At 43.3% G+C, this 21476-nt stretch overlaps 1 protein-coding gene across 2 annotated transcripts; it reads left to right on the forward strand.

The window, feature by feature from the left end:
- The first annotated feature begins 6490 nt into the window (after nucleotides 1-6490).
- On the forward strand, nucleotides 6491-19964 carry LOC311110713 (uncharacterized protein). Of its 2 annotated transcripts, XM_084153271.1 has the most exons (6): nucleotides 6632-6850; nucleotides 11930-11971; nucleotides 12122-12249; nucleotides 13204-13248; nucleotides 16566-16643; nucleotides 18488-19964. In XM_084153271.1, the coding sequence occupies exons 1-5, from the start codon at nucleotides 6730-6732 to the stop codon at nucleotides 16611-16613; spliced, it is 384 nt and encodes a 127-aa protein (XP_084009397.1). In that variant the 5' UTR covers nucleotides 6632-6729; the 3' UTR covers nucleotides 16614-16643; nucleotides 18488-19964. The 2 variants fall into 2 exon arrangements, with proteins under 2 accessions (XP_084009398.1, XP_084009397.1); XM_084153272.1 differs by lacking the exon at nucleotides 13204-13248 and having other exon boundaries at nucleotides 6491-6850; nucleotides 18488-19963.
- Nucleotides 19965-21476: the final 1512 nt, after the last annotated feature.

A 21476-nucleotide genomic window follows, 5' to 3' on the forward strand; every position in this document is an offset into this window, starting at 1 on the left:
CTGAAAAGAACATCAAGTCATGATGACCATTATGGTCATCATGTTACTGAATGTTTCCGTCAACGGCACTACAGGACTCTCGTTATAGAAAATCCTAAACTGTATTAAACTGAAGCATGCGTATATATACAATGATACTACTGTATATTTATATAGCAATATCTCTATAAATACTTTATCTGCACCACCATTTAGTATGCATCATGAGTATGGATAGCTTTTACAGGTCAGGCACTCTAAAGGGCTTTCTTTTCCATTCACTTTGATGTAGAGTGGGGGGATGCTGTGTGTATTGAATGGATGTGCTTCAGCAGCCATATGTAACTAACTTCACATGCGCTAATTATAGCTCTGGGCTTCATAATCCTTTCCCTCTCCAAGACCTATTGCTGCCAATGACATCAAATACAGTTGAGCGACCACACACATCTCATTAATGCTTCTATGGTTTTCTGTATTATTATTATAATGAGTGATTGCAGTGGCATCTCAATTTCTAGGGAGAAACCTGATGATCAATGTACGAGTAAGTGTGGCGTGTAGGATCTTAATTTGACCTATATTGTCACAGCAAAAATAATCCTGCAGCAACAGTATTTGAACATTTAGTCCCTAATGTTGCTTGATCGGTGGTTAGGCTATTAGCTGGCCAAAAATAGGCTACATGAAAAGTGCAATACTGTTAATATAATAGAACCGTGTGTTAGTGTGGGTTTTCAGTGAATTTATGTAAATCACGAAGCTCATCTACAGGAAAATTCTCAGCAACAAACGAGTGATCAAATTAAGATCCTACATACTGTATGTACCCGCTATGCATTATGCATAGTGGGATGTACAGTACGTATTCTACAGATGTAGGATTTTTTATTATTTTTTAAACGTTTTAGGGGGTAGATCAGCTTTAATATTGCAGATAGATTGTTACTTCCATCAATGTAATTGTCTGCATCACTTCCAATCCCCCAAATGTTTTATTTCACAAATATATATATATATATATATATATGTATATATATATATATATAAATACATACATACATATATACAGTGCTATGAAAAAGTATTTGCCCCCTTTCTAATTTTCTCTACTTTTGCATATTTGTTATACTGAATGTTATCAGATCTTCAACCAACACCTAATATTAGATAAAGGGAACATAAGTGAACAAATAACACAACAATTACATATTTATTTAATTTATTTCATAAACAAAGTTATGCAACACCCAATTCCCCTGTGTGAAAAAGTAATTGCCCCCTTACACTCAATAACTGGTTGTGCCACCTTTAGCTGCAATGACTCCAACCAAATGCTTCCTGTAGTTGTTGATCAGTCTCTCATGTCGCTGTGGAGGAATTTTGGCCCACTCTTCCATGCAAAACTGCTTTAACTCAGTGACGTGTGGGTTTTCAAGCATGAACTGCTCGTTTCAAGTCCTGCCACAACATCTCAATTGGGATTAGGTCTGGACTTTGACTAGGCCATTCCAAAACGTCCAATTTGTTGCTTTTTAGCAATTTTCATGTAGACTTGATTGTGTGTTTTGGATCATTGTCTTGCTGCATGACCCAGCTGCGCTTCAGCTTCAGCTCACAGACGGATGGTCTGACATTCTCCTGTAGAATTCTCTGATACAGAGCAGAATTCATGGTTCCTTCTATTAAGGCAAGTCGTCCAGGTCCTGAGGCAGCAAAGCATCCCCAAACCATTACACCACCACCACCATGCTTGACCTTTGGTATGATGTTCTTACTGTGGAATGCAGTGTTTGGTTTTCGCCAGGCATAATGGGACCCATCTCGTCCAAAAAGTTGACTCAAGTTTGTCAAAAAGCACCTGGATGATCATCAAGACTCTTGGAAGAACGTTCTATGGACAGATGATTCAAAAGTATAACTTTTTGGACGACATGGTTCCAGTAATGCCTGGCGAAAACCAAACTCTGCATTCCACAATAGAACATTTCTATTTGCCATATATTTTTCAACTGTACTGTGATGTAGGATCTTAATTTGATCACGCTGTTGCAGGAGAACATTCCTGCAACGCATACTTTTTTAAATTGTGCTGTATTTGAGGTTTAAAAAGGCTTCTTAAGTTTGGAATTTCCATTTTGAAATGTCAGACTTGATTTTCCCTTATGAAAAATGTATCAACCCCTACAAAAATTACCATGAATTATAATCCACATAATGATTCACATTTCCTGTTGCTGGAGGATTTTTTCCTGCTGTAGCAAACTGGCTCAAATTGAGATCCTACATCTGTATGAATGACTTAATGAATTACATTTCATTTTTGTGTCAAATCGCCAATTGGCAACCCATCCCTTACGGGATTAATTGACACATAAACAAACATTACAATAATTCACTGTGGTAATTAAATTATAATTATTCTTCCGGTGTTTTCTGCATTGCACATCGCAAAAAGAGTGAAAGAATGTAAGGTAAAAATCAATACATAATAGTAAATAAGGTTATCCAAACGATAATTATATCCCTAGAGCAGTAAAGGAATATACATGTTTGATGTGCTGCTGACTTCACAAAAGGAATTTTCATGGAAATGGGCAATAAAGTGTAAGGTCATATACTGTATCTTATTGAATAATTATATATTGTATTGTATCATATCAATATCAATATATCATATCAGTGTCTGTATAGTATATTGCTGAGGATGGCAGGTTGGTGAATCTTAAATGTAATGAAAGAGAGGGAGAGCAGAGAATTGCAGTTTTTGTGTTCAATAACATTTATTGGCAGACTAAATAGCCTTGGTTTCTCAACTGACTGCCTCGCCTGGTTCACCAACTACTTTTCAGATAGAGTTCAATGTGTAAAATCGGAGGGCATGTTTTCTGGACCTCTGGCAGTCTCTATTGGGGTGCCACAGGGTTCAATTGTCGGGCCGACTCTTTTCTCTGTGTATATCAATGATGTCGCTCTTGCTGCTGGTGACTCTCAGATCCACCTCTACGCAGACGACACCATTTTGTATACAACTGGCCCTTCATTGGACACTGTGTTAACAAACCTCCAAACGAGCTTCAATGCCATACAACACTCCTTCCATGGCCTCCAACTGCTCTTAAACGCTAGTAAAACCTAAATGCATGCTCTTCAATCGAACGCTGCTTGCACCCGCCCGCCTGACTAGAATCACTACTCTCGGCGGGTCTAACTACAAATACCTAGGTGTCTGGTTAGACCGTAAACTCTCCTTCCAGACTCACATTAAGCATCTCCAATCCAAAGTAAAATCTAGAATCGGCTTCCTGTTTCGCAACAAAGCCTCCTTCACTCATGCTGCTAAACATGCCCTCGTAAAACTGACTATCCTACCGATCCTTGACTTCGGCGATGTCATTTACAAAATAGCTTCCAACACTCAACTCAGCAAATTGGATGTAGTCTATCACAGTGCCATCCGTTTTGTCACCAAAGCCCCATATACTACCCACCATTGTGACCTGTACGCTCTCATTGGCTGGCCCTTACTACATATTTGTCACCAAACCCACTGGCTCCAGGTCATCTATAAATCACTGCTAGGCAAATCCCCGCCTTATCTTAGCTCATTGGTCACCATAGAAACACCCACCCGTAGTATGCGCTCCAGCAGGTATATCTCACTGGTCATCCCCAAAGCCAACACCTCCTTTGGCCGCCATTCTGTCACGATCGTCATAATGAACGGACCAAGGCGCAGCGTGATATGAGTACATACTTTAATAGGTACTTTCAATATAACACAAAACAACAAAAACGATACGTGAAGTCCTCGGTCATAAACACAAACCTTAACAGAACAAGATCCCACAAAACACAAGTGCAGGCTGCCTAAGTATGGTTTCCCAATCAGAGACAACAAGCAACAGCTGATTCACGTTGCCTCTGATTGAGAACCACCCCAGCCAACATAGAAACACATAACCTAGAACAGAACATAGAAAACGAAACATAGACACTGCACAAAGAAACTAACACCCTGGCTCAACATACAAGAGTCCCCAGAGCCAGGACTGCGACCGCGCCAACATAAACCCAACAGGGGAGGGACCGGGTGGGCATTCCACCTCGGAGGTGGATCCGGCTCCGGGCGTGACCACCACCCTCTAACAACCCCCCCGTAGCGCCCCTGGTCTGGTCTGGCCCCGCTGGCAGGAGCTGGACTGGACATCGGTGGAGCGGATTGCTTAGGCGCCGGTGTGGAGCAGCTGACCGGTACCTGACCAGGCACCAGTGAAGCAGGCACGGGCTGTGCCGGACTGACGACGCGCACCACAGGCTTGGTGCGGGGAGCAGGGACGGGCCGGACCGGGCTGGCGACGCGCACCACAGGCTTGGTGCGGGGAGCAGGAACAGGCCGGACCGGGCTGGCGACGCGCACCACAGGCTTGGTGCGGGGAGCAGGAACAGGCCGGGCCGGGCTGACGACGCGCACCATTGGCTTGGTGCAGGGAACAGGAACAGGCCGGGCCGGGCTGGCGACGCGCACCATAGGCTTGGTGCGGGGAGCAGGAACGGGCCGGACCGGGCTGTGGAGACGGACTGGAGGTCTGGAGCGAAGAGCTGACACAACCCGTCCTGGCTGAATGCCTATTTTTACACACTCTGTGTGAGGCATCAGCACAGGACGTACAGGGCTGTGTACTCGTACTGGCACTACAGCACGTGACACTGGCGCAGGATATCCGGGACCGAGGAGGGGTACTGGAGGCCACGAGCGTTGAGCCGGCACACTCCATCCTGGCTGCATGCCCACCTTAGCACGACACGTGCGTGGTGCTCGCACAGGACGTACCGGACTGTGCCGGACCACTCGCGGCACAGTACGCAGCTCCACATACCTCGGATCCTGCCCAGTCTCACGCTGCCTAGCCTGAGTACGGGGAGTTGGCTCTGCTCTACCTCTAGGCTCCGCCAACCTCCCTTCCAGCCCCCCAAACCCGGTGGCCTCCTCTCCTAATCCCCAAACTCGCCCCGTAGCTGCCTCCAGCAGCCCCGTCGTCCATGCTTGGTGTGCCCCCCCCAAAAAATGTATTGGGGTTGCCTCTTGCGTGTCCGACGTCGACCCGGTTGGCGCCGCTGCTACTCTCTATGGCGCGCCTCCACCGTCTCCTCCCACGGACGGCGATCCATTTCGGCCTGGATTTCCTCCCAAGTCCAGGAACCCTGCCCGTCCAAGATCTCCTCCCAAGTCCAGGCTGTCTGCTCCTGGACACGCTGCTTGGTCCTGTTTTGGTGGGATCTTCTGTCACGATCGTCATAATGAACGGACCAAGGCGCAGCGTGATATGAGTACATACTTTAATAGGTACTTTCAATATAACACAAAACAACAAAAACGATACGTGAAGTCCTCGGTCATAAACACAAACCTTAACGGAACAAGATCCCACAAAACACAAGTGCACAACAGGCTGCCTAAGTATGGTTTCCCATCAGAGACAACAAGCAACAGCTGATTCATGTTGCCTCTGATTGAGAACCACCCCGGCCAACATAGAAACACATAACCTAGAACAGAACATAGAAAACGAAACATAGACACTACACAAAGAAACTAACACCCTGGCTCAACATACAAGAGTCCCCAGAGCCAGGGCGTGACACATTCCTTCCAGTTCTCTGCTGCAAATGACTGGAACGAACTACAAAAATATCTAAAGCTGGAGACACTTATCTCCCTCATTAACTTTAAGCATCAGTTGTCAGAGCAGCTTACCGATCACTGCACCTGTACACAGCCCATCTGAAATTAGCCCACCCAACTACCTCTTTGTTATTTATTTTGCTCATTTGCACCCCAGTATCTCTATTTGCACATCATCTTCTGCACATCTATCACTCCAGTGTTAATACTAAATTGTAATTATTTTGCACTATGGCCTATTATTATTGCCTTACCTCCATAACTTACTACATTTGCACACACTGTACATAGATTTTCTATTTTCTATTGTGTTATTGACAGTACGTTTTTGTTTATTCCATATGTAACTCTGTGTTGTTGTTGTTTTTATAGCACTGCTTTGCTTTATCTTGGCCAGGTTACAGTTGTAAATGAGAACTTGTTCTCAACTGGCTTACCTGGTTAAATAAAGGTGAAAAAAAAAAAGGTGTCATTCCAGGGTTGACACACAGATAAATCCAGTCTTGAATAAACCACTAAGCCTGTGAGTGTACTTGTCTCTCTGTGTGCACGATAGCAGAAGAGATGGGGTAGGTAGCATGACTGAGAAAAATACAGCAGTGTCTTGTGGAATCCATCTCTGCCCCTCACCCACTTGCTGTTGTCTCTTTCTTTACCTCTTCTCTCTCTCTCTCTCTCTCTCTCATCTCTCTTTCCATCTCGCTCCCCCTTCTCTCACAGCCTATCTCGCTCTCTCTCCATCTCTCTCCCTCTCTCTCTCCCCTCCCTCTCTCTCTCCCTCCCTCCTTCTCTCTCCATATAATTCGCTCAGCTGCTCTCCTTGTTGAGGGCGTCCCAATCTGCTTCAGCAGTACAGATCAGTCCAGCTTCTCTCTCTCTCTCATAAGAGCAGCGCATGCACGTACGCTCGCACACACACACCCACCACGCAGAGATACACACTCACAGACGCGCTCACACACACGCAGACAGGCACAGACAGGCACACCGAGCAGCCTAATCCACCAGCTCCAAGACGCAGCCAGAGCCAGCTAAAAGACACAGCCCCGTAACAGCAGGCCAGCATGGATGCACTGAAGAAAGGATTCTCCATGGCCAAGGAGGGTGTCGTGGCAGCAGCGGAGAAGACCAAGGCAGGGGTGGAGGAGGCAGCTGCCAAAACCAAGGAGGGAGTCATGTATGTGGGTGAGTACAGGAGTGATGATGATGGCGATGGGTGTGGAGGAAAGACAGAGGTGGTTTGCTGAAGATAGTACATCACAGTTTTTATGTGGGATAATCTGGTTCACATTTTGATCCTGTGATGCTTGCCTGGTGTGCTTGTTTTTTGATGGATCAGTGTACTAGTCTGTCTGCGAGGTTTGAATAAAATGGGACAGACAACCAGGCACTGCATGTGCTAAATATTACTAGTAATGGAAACATAGATAGTGTAGCAAGAGGGAGGGAATGTTGAACAAGAAAAGGAGAAAGATGATGAAGGACCGAAGGAAAGGGGCAAGAGAAGGGAGAAATACTTTAACTTGGCTCTGCTGTGCCACCCATCCACCTGCCTGTCTGCACGCTGCAGCAGTGAGATTTATCATGGGCGTCTCACAGCGTGACTAATGCAGCTAGCCCCATGGTCAGAACCCCCGTCAGCCCAACACAACCCAGCACAGCACAGTTCACCTGAGCACTACTGACATACAGAACACCGAGACATAGAGAGAACACTGACACATTAGAACGCTGAATCATACACAGATTCATACAGAACACTGAGACGTTTAATGCCATGTGGTCCTGTTACAGCACTGACAACCTGGAGGAGACGGAGGAGAGGAAATGGCAGAGAGTGAAGGAGAGAAAGAGGGAAAGGATAAACGAGTGAATGAAACATTTGAGAGTCATCTGATTCCTGGTTTTATTTCCGGTGGGTGAACGGAGGGGAGGAGAGAGAGAGAATTAACAAGAGTGCAAGAGAATGAGGTAACAAGACAATGAATGAATGGGTGTTGCACTCTCAGATTCCAATAATTACAGTTAGTGGGATTCTCATTAATTGGTTGTCAATAAGCAGAGACAGAGGAGGAGGCTGTATCCATCCTTATCCATTCATCAAAAATCATCACCACCACAGGGGGTCCACCCCGTTCTTCTGAAGGACATAGTGGAGCCATTCGGCCACAGAGGGCAGGGCCCATCACATTTCACTGGTTTATTGATTTTCACAGCACTGTAAAGAGATCATTTGACCTCTAACGTTACTGCTCAGTCAGATATCTTATCATCAGCTTAATTTTTGTCTCCTTTTTTATCTTTGTCGTTCTCTCCCCTTCTTCTGAAAGCGAATGAGGCGCACTAATCCCCCCATCCCTGTCAAAGTGTGAATCCCTGTATACCCATCCAAATACATCACTGGATTTACTGTGGCTGGGACAGTCAGAACTGCCTGTCTATGATCAAACAACAGTCAGTATTGAGACAGTGGCTCTCCTTCACTGCCTGTATCTCTTCTCAGTGAGTGATCCTGACCGACAGATAGCACTGATAAGTGGACTGTGGGGTGGTGGTGGGATGAAGGAGGTGGGGGTGGCAGGGCAGGGATTGGAGTGGCGGCTAAAAGAGTGGCAGCATTCTACACCGGAAAGGCAAGCAGATATACACACACAGACAGCCATACACCCATAGAGAGAGCCCAGTGCCCTACCAGGGGAGCTAGCTGCGGGGCTAAGAAAAGAGGGAGTGCCCTGAGACAGTGGTGTCGGAGCAGTGGAGCGTGCTGACACACAGCCAAGACCCACCAGGCCTCCATCAAGCACTTTACTGTGTGAGTCATCTACGGTATGAGAGAGAATGGATTATGATTTTTTTTAAGGAGGAGAATCATCTCAAATCCCCCCTGTCCCTGATCTGCTGCCTCTGTTTATCTACACAGCCTCTCACTGAGCGCTAATCCCTAGTGTGTATATGTGTATGTTTGTGCCCGATGCTCAGCTGCTCCTGGGTGGGTGGCAGACAGTCACAAGGCCCAGTGCTACAGGATGGTGAGCAGAGAGGATGGATGGATGGATAGAGGGAGGGAGGGAGGGAGGGAGGGAGGTAAAAGCTTTATCCCAGAGTATAGGCTGTCTCCCACAATCACAGATGAGAGGTCACAGAGTTACCTTCGTATGTATGCACACACGTAATGTCTGGATTGTGCCGCTGTCCATTCAGCACCACATTCATTTAGCCACTTTGTTCTCTCTCCCTCTCTCTCTGGTCTCGCTTCCTCTTCTGTCTCTGACATAAGTACCATCTTATCATAGTAGGATGTCAGGAAACTCTAGACTACGACGGTGTAAATTAATCAGAGAGAGAGAAACAGACCCCACAGAGCCCCAGGACAACAACACAATTAGACCCAACCAAATCATGAGAAAACAAAAATAGAATTACTTGACACATTGGAAAGAATTAACAAAAAAAACAGAGCATGCTAGAACTAGAATGCTATATGGCCCTAAACAGAGAGTACACAGTTTCAGAATACCTGACCACTGTGACTGACCCAAACTTAAGGAAAGCTTTGACTATGTACAGACTCAGTGAGCATAGCGTTGCTATTGAGAAAGGCCACCTTAGGCAGACCTGGCTCTCAAGAGAAGACAGGCTATGGGCACACTGCCCACAAAATGAGGTGGAAACTGAGCTGCACTTCCTAACCTCCTGCCAAATGTATGACCATATTAGAGACACAAATTTCCCTCAGATTACACAGATCCACAAAGAATTCGAAACAAACCCAATTTTGATAAACTCCCTTATCTACTGGGTGAAATACTACAGTGTGCCATCACAGCAGCAAGTTTTGTGTCCTCTTGCCACAAGAAAAGGGCAATCAGTGAAGAACAAACACCATCGTAAATACAATCCATGTTTATGTTTATTTATTTGCACATTGTTACAACACTGTATATATACATAATATGACATTTGAAATGTCTTTATTCTTTTGAAACTTCTAAGTGTAATGTTTACTGTTAATATTTATTATGTATTTCACTTTTGTTTACTATCTACTTAAATTGCTTTGGCAATGTTAACATACGTTTCCCATGCCAATAAAGCCTTTAAATTGAAATTGAATTGAATTGAAATTGAATTGAGAGAGAGATGCAATGGAACCCACCTCAAATGAACACCCTAAACATGTAATTGTTGTGCAGTGTTGCGTTCATGTGATACTAAATATATCTCTCGTGACAGACTAAACAATTAGCTTGCCAGCGTGCACGTGAAATTTGGTTCTGGGAGCAGCGATTACTACATACAAAATCAAAGATGCTATCACATTCTTATGAGACAATGACGTCCTGTATTTCAGTTGTTATCTTTGCTTATAATCACGCTAGCATTATATATTTTGTGGCTGTGTAGTCATGTATTATAGTATCAGTATCTACCATCTCAGCTGCAGGGGAAGTATTTGTAACCACAGATTGCTAGATTCCTCACAAAACTGACCATGTTACAACATTGATGGTTGCTTGGTGATATTACCTCCTCTCTATTGATTACAGCATTGACAGTACAATAGCCTGGCTCCTGTGTCTGTCTGTGTTCTACATAGGACAGTAGGACTTTTGCCCATGGAAATGTCCATGTCCCCAGTACTAAATTAGCCCATTGTCGTGTAGGGTGTACAATAACAATGACACGCTTGACAAGAGAAATGTGTTTGTGTGTGGGGACTGGGAGTGACTTTCAGACACGTCTCCCGGCTCAAAGGGTCAGAAGGGGAAACAGAGCAACGGCTTGTTGTGTTGGTGATTTGAGTGGGAGGAAGGGAGGGAGTGAGGGAAGGAGAGAGGGGGAGAGAGAGAAATCCACTCCAATGCTCCATGCCAGTTGTATTGAGGACGTTGAGTGGGTTTGGCTGGCCAGCAGGCCTCGACCCATACAGTTCTTTGGCTGGAGGAATGACTGACCTTTTCTTCCCTCAAGGAGTCTTTGTGAGGCAGAGATGGGCTGAGCTCCAAAGGGCCCAGAGAGACTGGGAGAGAACAGACAGTACTGGACCAGCTGAGCAGAACCCATTGGTCTTAAAACAGACACCAAGGATCTGGCCCTATAAAATAACCATGAGAGAGGGAGACTGTTTCTATGTGCCCAATTCATTAAGTATTGAAGTGTTAGGGAAGCCTGGAGATGTTGATCGGGGTTATACACTCCCCTACATATTTATTTGGACAGTAAAGGTAAAACTTTTAATTTAGCTCTGTACTCCAGCATTTTGGATTTGAGATATCATTTTTCATGAGTCGGCAGTACAGAATGACACCTTTTATTTGAGGGTATTTTCATACATATCTGTTTTATCGTTTAGAAATGAAAGCACTTTATGTATCTAGTCCCCTCCATTTGAAGGTGTTTTAAGTAGTTGGACAAATTCACTTATATTTGTATTAATTCCTAGCACGCAATGATTACATCAAGCTTGTGACTCTACAAACTTGTTGGATGCATTTGCAGTTTGTTTATATGAATAATGTTTTGTTTATATGAATAATGATGAGTAAGAAAATTACAGAGGCATAAATATCATACGCCAAAAAATGCTAACCTCCCCTGTTATTGGTAATGGTGAGAGGTTAGCATGTCTTGGGGGTATGATCTTTGTGCCACTCATCATTATTCATGATTCAGTCATGATTACCCATAATCATGGTAGCATCCACTTTAACGTAGAAGTGTTTAGAAACCTATTCTATTCTTATTTACAATAAAAGTTACTCCAAAATGACACAATACGTTATTTACCATTCATTTCTATTGGGCACAACATAATCTGAAACACAACCAAAACAAACTGCAAATGCATCCAACAAGTTTGCAGAGTCACAAGCTTGACGTAGTCATTGGGTGCTAGGAATATGGGACCAAATACTAAACATTGTGTATTGTATGAAATGACCCTCAAATAAAAGGTGACATTCTGTACTCTTGTCTCACATGAAACATCTAAAATCCAAAATGCTGGAGTATAGAGCCAAATTAAAAATGTTAGCTTCACTATCCAAATAAATTGGTAGGGGAGTGTACAGTAGATTGTACAAAACTTGGTGTCCTTACTGAGCTATTCCATGTTGCCATATGATTTTGAAGCTGCATGCTATGCATTGATAGTGGAAGGGGCGAGTTACCCCCATCCAATGTTAAGCGCTTTGAGTTTGAGAAATGCTATTTAAACATAAATCCTCTACCTCTTCTTAAGCAGGATGTTTCTCTCTTTTACAGGGAACAAGACAAAGGACGGGATGGTAGCAGGTGTGAACACAGGTAAGCGCAACACTACCCACTGAAAATACACTGCATTACATTTCATGACTATACAGGGGTCAGACTCTGAGGTTTTTTCACAAACCATATTCTGAGGTGAAACATTGGTCCAAGGACAAAGTACGACAACTCCCTGTCCCCTTTTCCCAGTGGCCCAGAGAACGACTGACCAGGCCAATATTGTCGGGGACGCAACGGTTTCCGGGGCCAATGAGCTGTCTCAGCAAACAGTGGAGGGGTTGGAGAATGTGGCGGTGAACTCTGGATTGGTGAACCAGGTGAGTCACATCTTGTCTTTTCATATTGTGAAGATGACAAACTCCTTTCCTCTACAGGGAATTGTGGGCTGGTCGCTTGGAGGTGGTTGAATTAGAGCCATATACAGTTATAACTAGGGTTGCAAAGCTACCGGTAATTTACCAATGTTACCTGAAACTTAGGTAATTAACAGGTAATCTATGGTCATGTATGGTAACTTTGGTAATTTATACTTGAATAACTAAATGTATTCGTTTATAGTATTCTTTTTTTTATTCTATATATATCTGTGTCCATATTGTCCATGAGTTTCTAGGGGATAGACCATAGGGTTCAAGAGAAAATAGCCTAATGAATGAAAAAAGCATCTAATCAACAATGCCATTATTTTCAATTAACTCTACAACTTTATGTTGTATTATAACTTTTCCAACTATTGTATTTTTTCACAACTCTCACCAGTTTGGCCCCACAGCCTGGTCTCATAGACTAGATGTAACATAGTAAACATAAATCCAGGGACTTTCAAATTAGTATGATATGTTACATTTGGTATGGTTTTATAAGACAGATGGTTACTTACGAAATGCCCTGAAGTACCCAAAAAGGCCACTAGATGTCATCTGATAAAATTCCATATTCCTTGAAAGTTACCAAATTCTGGTAGTTTATTGGTAAACTTCAAAAGTTTCCAGTATTATACCCTCCCCTTTGCAACCCTGGTTATAACATACTTGAGATCAGCCTTGGGATTCCAGGAGAGGAGTCTTCAACATGTCCTTCCTTCAGCAATCTTATCCTGGTCAAAAACACTAATTTTTTCGAAGTCAACTTTAGCGTCAGTTATAAGGAATGCTGAGTAAAAGTATCAAAGCTTACTGGGACCTTTCGTGTCTGTGAATATCTGTATGTGAGTGTTGTTGGTAACTTGTATTGTTTCTTCTCTTTCCACCCATAACTGGGGTGTCTGGCAGGAACAGGGACAGGAAGAAGCTGTAGCTGTAAAGGCTGAGCATGAGGTGGCTGGTTTTGGTTTGGAAGGGGTGTGTGGTGGAGTTTAGTAGAATGAATGAACGAATGCACTGCATGATGCTTGCTGCCTTTATTGCCTTCTTATGATTGAAGCACCATGACTTTATTTGCAGTAATTAGCAGTCAACTTGGATGCTGACTGGTAGACTACAGTAGTGCTTGGGTGCTGGTTGGTTTGAAGGGGGACACATGGATGTGCGACTGCTCAGCTCCAAATTAGCAAATACTTCCTCAAGCTGTGAATGTATGTTCACACTGGGGAGAATTCCAACCCAAGTGAAGCATGCGTAAATGAAACGTAATTCCTTTTTATGCACTTTTCTCTCTATGCGTATTCTGACCTTGAACTTAAGAATGAGAATAGCATGCTATTGACCCGCTATTTGTTTGGGATGGAGATCAAATAAATGAAGGTGTAGCTGCAGATACACCATATTCTGACCTTGACTTAATTCCCTAATAATTCCACCACCTTTACGCGCGAGGAAACCATGAATAAGGTCTAGCGAACCTACCGGTTCCAAGTGGAAAAAGCATCTACTTTCTTTTTTTACGATAGAAATAACACCCTTCTACGTGCACTATAATTTTCAACTTGATAAGAGCTATTGATAAGAGCTAGGTAAATGAGTAATGTGTTTGGATAAGGGAATAGTAAATACAAATGACACTTGTCATATGGCAGCAAACTGAAGCATATCAACATATTAACTTTCCCACAGTAAAGTTTAAGAAATGCTGTGCAATTATGCAGAATTCAAATTGTACGGCCTTCTACCTTGCAGGGATGGGCACTCTCAAATGTCTTAATTATCATGTTAAATATTAGCCACTATCAGTATCGACCATCAGTAGGCCTAATAACCACACGTATTCAACTGCCAATTTACTGTTAGTTCCCTTCAGTTGGTATAGACTACTTTATCATTCCATTTAATTACATTGTTTCGTTTAACTTCATTTGTTTCCCCTGTAAACGCCATCATGGCCGTGTGGTTGTTGCTGAGGATCATTAGTAACAGTTGATAGTATAAAAAAAGACATGTAGGTTAGTTAAGTCGTTATGGAGCGGCGCACAGACCAAGCCATAGCAGTTTGAACCCGATGCATGGTGAAATACTTGACCTTCAAAAAGAAAAGGAAAGCCGCACACTCTAGGAGCTCAGATGCAATAATTTAATATCTTAATAACCAACGTTTCGACAGACAAGCTGTCTTCATCAGGGTATAAATACTTGACCTTGTCATCACACAGTTCCATGGTTAGTGCAGGCAATAGACGAGGGTATAGCCTACTATTCTACACTATTCTCCCTGTTAGAATTCTATGTACACTAATCTACCAACATTACCATGGGTTAAAGAACTGAATGTGGACATTTTCAGAATGAATCAAACCACAGTTTTCTTTCTTTCGTGTGTAAAGGCTCTCCAAACCTGTTTTTTATGATTCATAAATCATTTCCTAAACCTAAATAATCTACAAAATCAGAGTATTTTTTTATCTACCAATTGGTGCTGAAACGGAGACGAATATGTATATACTTAGATGGCTTTCTAGCATTGATATCTAATATTTTGAACCCTTTCTCTCTATATATTCTAGTGAGTGTCGAAAGAATTCTAACTTAAAGGTACATCATATTTAAAGGGATGGCTTAAGATGGATGTACTGAAAACCCTACTGAATAAAAACTCGATGAGAAACTCTGTTGGCCAGCAAGTGAGAGGGTTTTTAGTGGTTGAATTAAATGTATTCAGAGCGCACAAGGTAGCCACTCAAGTCTGAATATCAAATACTGAGAAGTGTGTAGGAAAGGAGTGCGTAGGAAAGGAGTACATTTCCTAAATCTGAATCGGCCCCATTGAGATTTTTTTGTTGTTGCAAGAACACAAGCCCCCAATCCCAAATCATACAATGAATTCAAAGGAATACAGACCATTGAAAAAAAAAGTGTGCATATAAATGAAATAATGCAACGAATTTAAAGGTAGAGTATAGATACCTTTCAAATATTAAATTGATGAAGGTTAACTTAAAAGCTGCCCTCCAGTATAGTGTGGTCATTTGTCATGCGGTAAAGATGGCTGTGTCCCCGCTATATTAACATGCTTCTCCTGCCTCTGACCCAGCAGGTTGGGCTCTATGGCTGCAGGACAGATAGAGTGTACTCTGGGACAAGGTCTTTGTTTGTTCGCAGCATAATGATAGCATTACTTAATTCCACTCAATTGAAATATGTTCTTTGTTTTTGTTTGTGTGTGTGGGTGAACATGCAGGCATGCGTGGGTGTACGTGTATGTATGCCGGTGTACGTGTATGTATGCCGGTGTGCGTGTGTGTGTGCACATTTGTGTGCCATTTCTTCTCTCAGGCTCTTTGTAATATAAAGCAAGAAGATCCATCTGTAATTAAATCCACAGCCCTCTCCATCGCTCCTCACCGCAGCAGGCAATCAACCCGCTTCCTTTTTCAATCTCCTTCTATCTCTCCATCTCTCTCTCCCGGCTCTATTATATGATCCTTTTCAAAGGCACTAAAAAGCCTTTTGTAGGAGAGAGTACAGTAGAGGGAAGGTCAAAGTAAACAACTGTAGACATACCATATATGGCACAATCATCCTCATTATCACAATTTCAGTCACTGTTATAGTATGTGGTAAGGACATTATTGTAGCAACTTCTTGCTAGAATTATTACCCACAATTATAATCATAAGAATAATTATATTGGTGATAATTATTCCCACAGCAATAAGGTTGATCATATTAATATTTCTATAACCAAATCAAGGAATCATGAATAATCATAATCAAACTTGATAATCAAACTTCAGACCATTCACCAAACTAATATCATAATTCCATCCCGGGAGTCATAATTATAATTTCTATCCTAATACAGATGATTGCAGTGGTAATTGTTGGGCATTAATCAATTAATGAGGAAACTATCAAGGATCTTTTCTCCTGAGTGCCTGAGCCCCTGATATCTCAATTCATTGTCTGCCATTGAAGCCATAACTACCCTACTAAAGAGATACCTGTGCATGTCGATTAACCAGAACCGTGGTTTGAATACACTAACATCTACATTTCTCTCAAGCTTAACCCTCCTCCAAGTCCATTACTCACATGCTCAGCTGGAGATTGCGTCAGAGGAAGTTGTCATCACCATCCTCCTCTGTAGCAGCAACAGGCGGCTGCAGAAGTAGTAGTAGCGGTAGTAGTAGAGATGGTAATCTTTTCGATGGTATATCTATTCATTCTCTTGCTAATCCGCTTTCTATGTTTGTGCCACACAGGGTGACTTCTCACAGGGAGCTGAGCAGGCCGGGCAGGCAGGACAGTAGAAGAGTGTGTGTTTGTACTTCTATAGAGGGGTGGGTTCTGTGTGTGCGTGCTTCCGTGTGTTTGTGTGCGTGTTGACATATACAGTGCATTCGGAAAGTATTCAGACCCCTTAGCTTTTTTCACATTTTGTTACGTTACAGCCTTATTCTAAAATTTATTAAATTGTTTTTCCCCCCTCATCAATCTACACACAATACCCCATAATGACAGAGCAAAAACTGAAATATCACATTTACGTAAGTATTCAGACCCTTTACTCAGTACATTGTTGAAGCACCTTTGGCAGCGATTACAGCCTGGAGTATTCTTGGGTATGACGCTACAAGCTTGGCACACCTGTATTTGGGGAGTTTCTCCCATTCTTCTCTGCAGATCCTCTCAAGCTCTGTCAGGTTGGATGGGGAGCGTCGCTGCACAGCTATTTTCAGGTCTCTCAATCGGGTTCAAGTCTGGGCTCTGGCTGGGCTAGCAGGTTTTCATCAAAGATCGCTCTGTACTTTGCTCCGTTCATCTTTCCCTTGATCCTGACTAGTCTCCCAGTCCCTGCCGCTGAAAAACATCCCTACAACATGATGCTGCCACCACCATGCTTCACCGTAGGGATGGTGCCAGGTTTCCTCCAGACGTGACGCTTGGCATTCAGGCCAAAGAGTTCAATCTTGATTTCATCAGACCAGAGAATCTTGTTTCTCATGGTCTGAGAGTCCTTTAGGTGGCTCTTGGCAAACTCCAAGCGGGCTGTCGTGCCTTTTACTGAGGAGTGGCTTCCGTCTGGCCACTCTACCATAAAGGCCTGCTTGGTGGAGTGCTGCAGAGATGGTTGTCCTTCTGGAAGGTTCTCCCATCTCCAGAGGGGGTACTCTGGAACTGTCAGTGACCATCGGGTTCTTGGTCACCACCCTGACCAAGGCCCTTCTCCCCCGATTGCTCAGTGTGGCCGGGCGGCCAGGTCTAGGAAGAGTCTTGGTGGTTCCAAACTTCTTCCATTTAAGAATGATGGAGGCCACTGTGTTCTTGGGGATCTTCAATGCTGCAGACATTTTTTGGTACCCTTCCCCAGATCTGTGCCTCGACACAATCCTGTCTCGGAGCTCTACGGACAATTCCTTCGACCTCATGGCTTGGTTTTTGCTCTGAAATGCACTGTCAACTGTGGGACCTTATATAGACAGGTGTGTGCCTTTCAAAATCATATCCAATTAATTGAATTTACCACAGGTGGACGCCAATCAATAGAAACAGGATGCACCTGAGCTCAATGTCTAGTCTCATAGCAAAGGGTCTGAATAACTATGTAAATATGGTATTTCTGTTTTTGTTTTTTTAAACATTTGCAAAAAATTATAAAAACCTGTTTTCGCTTTGTCATTATGGGGTATTGTGTGTAGATTTATGAAAATAATATAAAAATAATCAATTTTAGAATAAGGCTGTAACGTAACAAAATGTGGAAGTGTTTATGTATAGTCAGGGAGCAAGGTGGCATCATAGCGATATGTTCATTTGATGTGCTTGAAGGGGTCCTAAAATTGCTGTGACATTTGATGTAGTGTCCGAATAACAGCAGGCGATCTACTAACATGTAAAGGTAAAGAGTTTAACTTAAGGGCCATGGCAAAAAGCCCTAGCACACAGACTCACACAGTCATAATGGCCATACAGTGACAGGTATGGGGCTAGATGTGAGCTAGAGGATTTGTTACACCAGGGTATCATTCATCCATATCTCCAAAGCTGCCAGATAATCCACTACTGTGCCAAAACAGACAAGTTGGCTAGTCCGTTTTGATGAATACCATCTGCAGTAGAAATCTGTGACTTCTGCTTCTCTCACAATATTAAAATGTTTATTTCCCTCTCCTCTCAATCTCAGGAGAGTTGGTCCTGACCTCAGTGATCAGCAGCGGCCTCCCTCGTCTGTTTTAGCTGCTGCTTGTCCTGCGTCTCCCATCGCCACCTCATGGGCCCTGGGGAACACTACCGCTCCCAGTGTCTCCTCTCTGATGCTTTCTTTGTGTGACTCGATGGAAACAAAAACAAATGGGAAAATCCTCCCCAGCCACAACAACCCTCACCATACACACTCTACACATTCCTACCCTAATGCCTTTACTGTCCATATACCTCATCCCAGACATTTACCCACCTTACCACTGTGACCTTCCTCACCCCCCATCCCCTGCGCCCATCACTCAAGATCACCTTACCACACATACAGTACACACACGCATACACACCACGACATTGAGAAAGACTTTGCAGAACAATAATTTTCTTCCTCCCCTAGAGGTTCGGCAATGTGAGACTTACTGGTAGTGTGCACGCTGTAAGCTAACGCAACACCTGTACTTATACTGTAGATGTACTTATATCAGTGTTTGCTTTGGTCAGGTTTGTTGATTAAGATGTGTTTGAAGCCTGTGTATATTTAACCCCTTGTGTCTTAATGCCTGACATCCCCTATCCCTTATTATGACAGATCAGGGTTCAGGGTCAGAGTGAAAGTGGAGATCTGGGTTAACAGTATGACATATTGTCTGTTTACTCCCCATACTCACATGACCCATCACATGACCCAGTCTCACACCTGCAATGGGGCTGCAGTACATGCAGGGTACTATGGGAACTATGTATCTGATAAACAGATACAGTCTGTGGTGTTTCCTGCTGTCTCTCCACCCAAACCTGGGTCTGCAATTATAGAGTTATCAAAGAGAGAAAAGTTACATCAGGAGTTTGCAATGGCCTTTATCTATAATTTGTTTGACTAGTTGCAATGAAAGGCAATAAATAAGATCTGTTGAGGCGTTTTTGTATGTGATCAGATTAAAGATAAAGTATAAGGTTCCCACAGATTCAGTATTTATTCCATTCCAGCCATTACAATGATCCTCCTATAACGCCTCCCACCAGCCTCCTCTTCTTGATATCCCATACATATGGTCTCAGAGGAATCAAATCTCTCCACCCCTTCATCATGCTTTCACTGTTCTGTCATACAAGCCACACCTCCTGTCACTCAACAATGTGCCCTGGCCCCTCCCCTGTCTGTCTGCTCTCGGTGGCTAAAACAGGTCTTTTAAACCATTACAGTGTTTGGCGTTTGAAGCCATCTGAAACGAGACTGCATGTTGCCTTACTAACATCCAGACACACATTCATTGGTACTAAAAACATAACCGCACACAAATAAAAATTCACATATCACACACATTTATCCAAGAATTAGAGTTGACACACTGGCACACACGTTCACACAGAAATGCAAATATATGTTGGCATCAAAGCAGACTGTTTATTTTATAAACAGTACAACTGAACTGAAATAAATAAAATATTGTTTAAATCCAAAGTACTTGTTTGTTTATGTCTTGTTTTATTATCTTTCATTATGGGATAATAATTTCCTGAGACAATACCAAATTGGGGCAAACACACCTAGACTGCTCATTTCATTATTTACACCTTCTCTCATACGTGATATTGTTGGCTACTCCTTTATTATTCTCAGCCTCCTCTCTCTCTCTCTCTCTCTCTCTCTCTCTCTCTCTCTCTCTCTCTCTCTCTCTCTCTCTCTCTCTCTCTCTCTCTCTCTCTCTCTCTCTCTCTCTCTCTCTCTCTCTCTCTCTCTCTCTCTCTCTCTCTATATATATATATATATCTCACTCTCTCTCTCTATCTCTCTATATATCTCTCTCTATCTCTCTGTCTCTCTCTCTATCTCTCTCTCTCTATATATATATATCTGTCTCTCTCTCTCACTCTCTATCTCTCTCTCTATCTCTATCTCTCTCTATCTCTCTCTCCTCTCTCTCTATCTCTCTCTCGCCACCTCACATCTTTATCTTATTTCCCTCTTTCTATTTCCATACTCACCAGACTATCTGTGCAGTGGAGCATAATTACTGCCTCTATAAATAATACCATACAGTGTAAACTGGATGATTATTCTGCTATTCTATTGAAGCAGGGCTCTCTATTGACTTGCTGGCTGGCTGTATTGATCTGCAGAGAGACAAACAGCAAAGGAGCAGTGGCAGCAATAGAAAGATCATCGTCACACGCTCTCCCAACTGCCACCCGGTGTTCAGTGGTGAAAGCAGAGTAGTGCGCTTGGCTTTTGTTCAAAACAGTCACAGAGCTATTACTTATTTAAGCCACATGTCCTGAACCTCCATTTGCATCCGAGAGTGATTCCCCGGAGATAGAAGAAGAAGCATACACACATTCACTACTCAAAGCATGAACACACACACGTGTCATACAGTACATACACACACACATACACACGCACACATGGATGGATGAATGGACACACACTCATGTGTACACACACACACGATGCACTCACATTCAAACATACAGTATACAGTTTATTAGGTACACCACCCTGTTCACAAAAATGTATCTCTCCTACAGACAGTGAGTCACGTGGCCGTGACTTGCTATATAAAGCAGGCAGACAGGCATCGAGGCATTCAGTTACTGTTCGATTGAACGTTAGAATGGGCAAAACGAGTGACCTAAGCGACTTTGAGCATGGTATGATTGTCGGTGCCAGGCGTGCCTTTTCCAGTATCTCAGAAACGGCCGCCCTCCTGGGCTTTTCAAGCACGACAGTGTCTAGGGTTTACCGAGAACGGTGCAAGAAGAAGCGGCTCCAGTGGGCACGCGATCACCAACACTGGACATTTGAGGATTGGAAAAACATTGCCTGGTCCGACGAATCCCAATTCCTGTTGCATCATGCTGATGGCAGAGTCAAGATTTGCCATAAACAGTCCATGGATCCATCCTGCCTGTTGTCAATGGCACAGGCTGGTGGCGGTGGTGTGCTGGTGTGGGGAAGGTTTTCCTGGCAC

This window comes from Coregonus lavaretus (genome assembly GCF_964263955.1).
Source record: "Coregonus lavaretus genome assembly, chromosome: 36".
NCBI classification, from domain to species: domain Eukaryota; kingdom Metazoa; phylum Chordata; class Actinopteri; order Salmoniformes; family Salmonidae; genus Coregonus; species Coregonus lavaretus.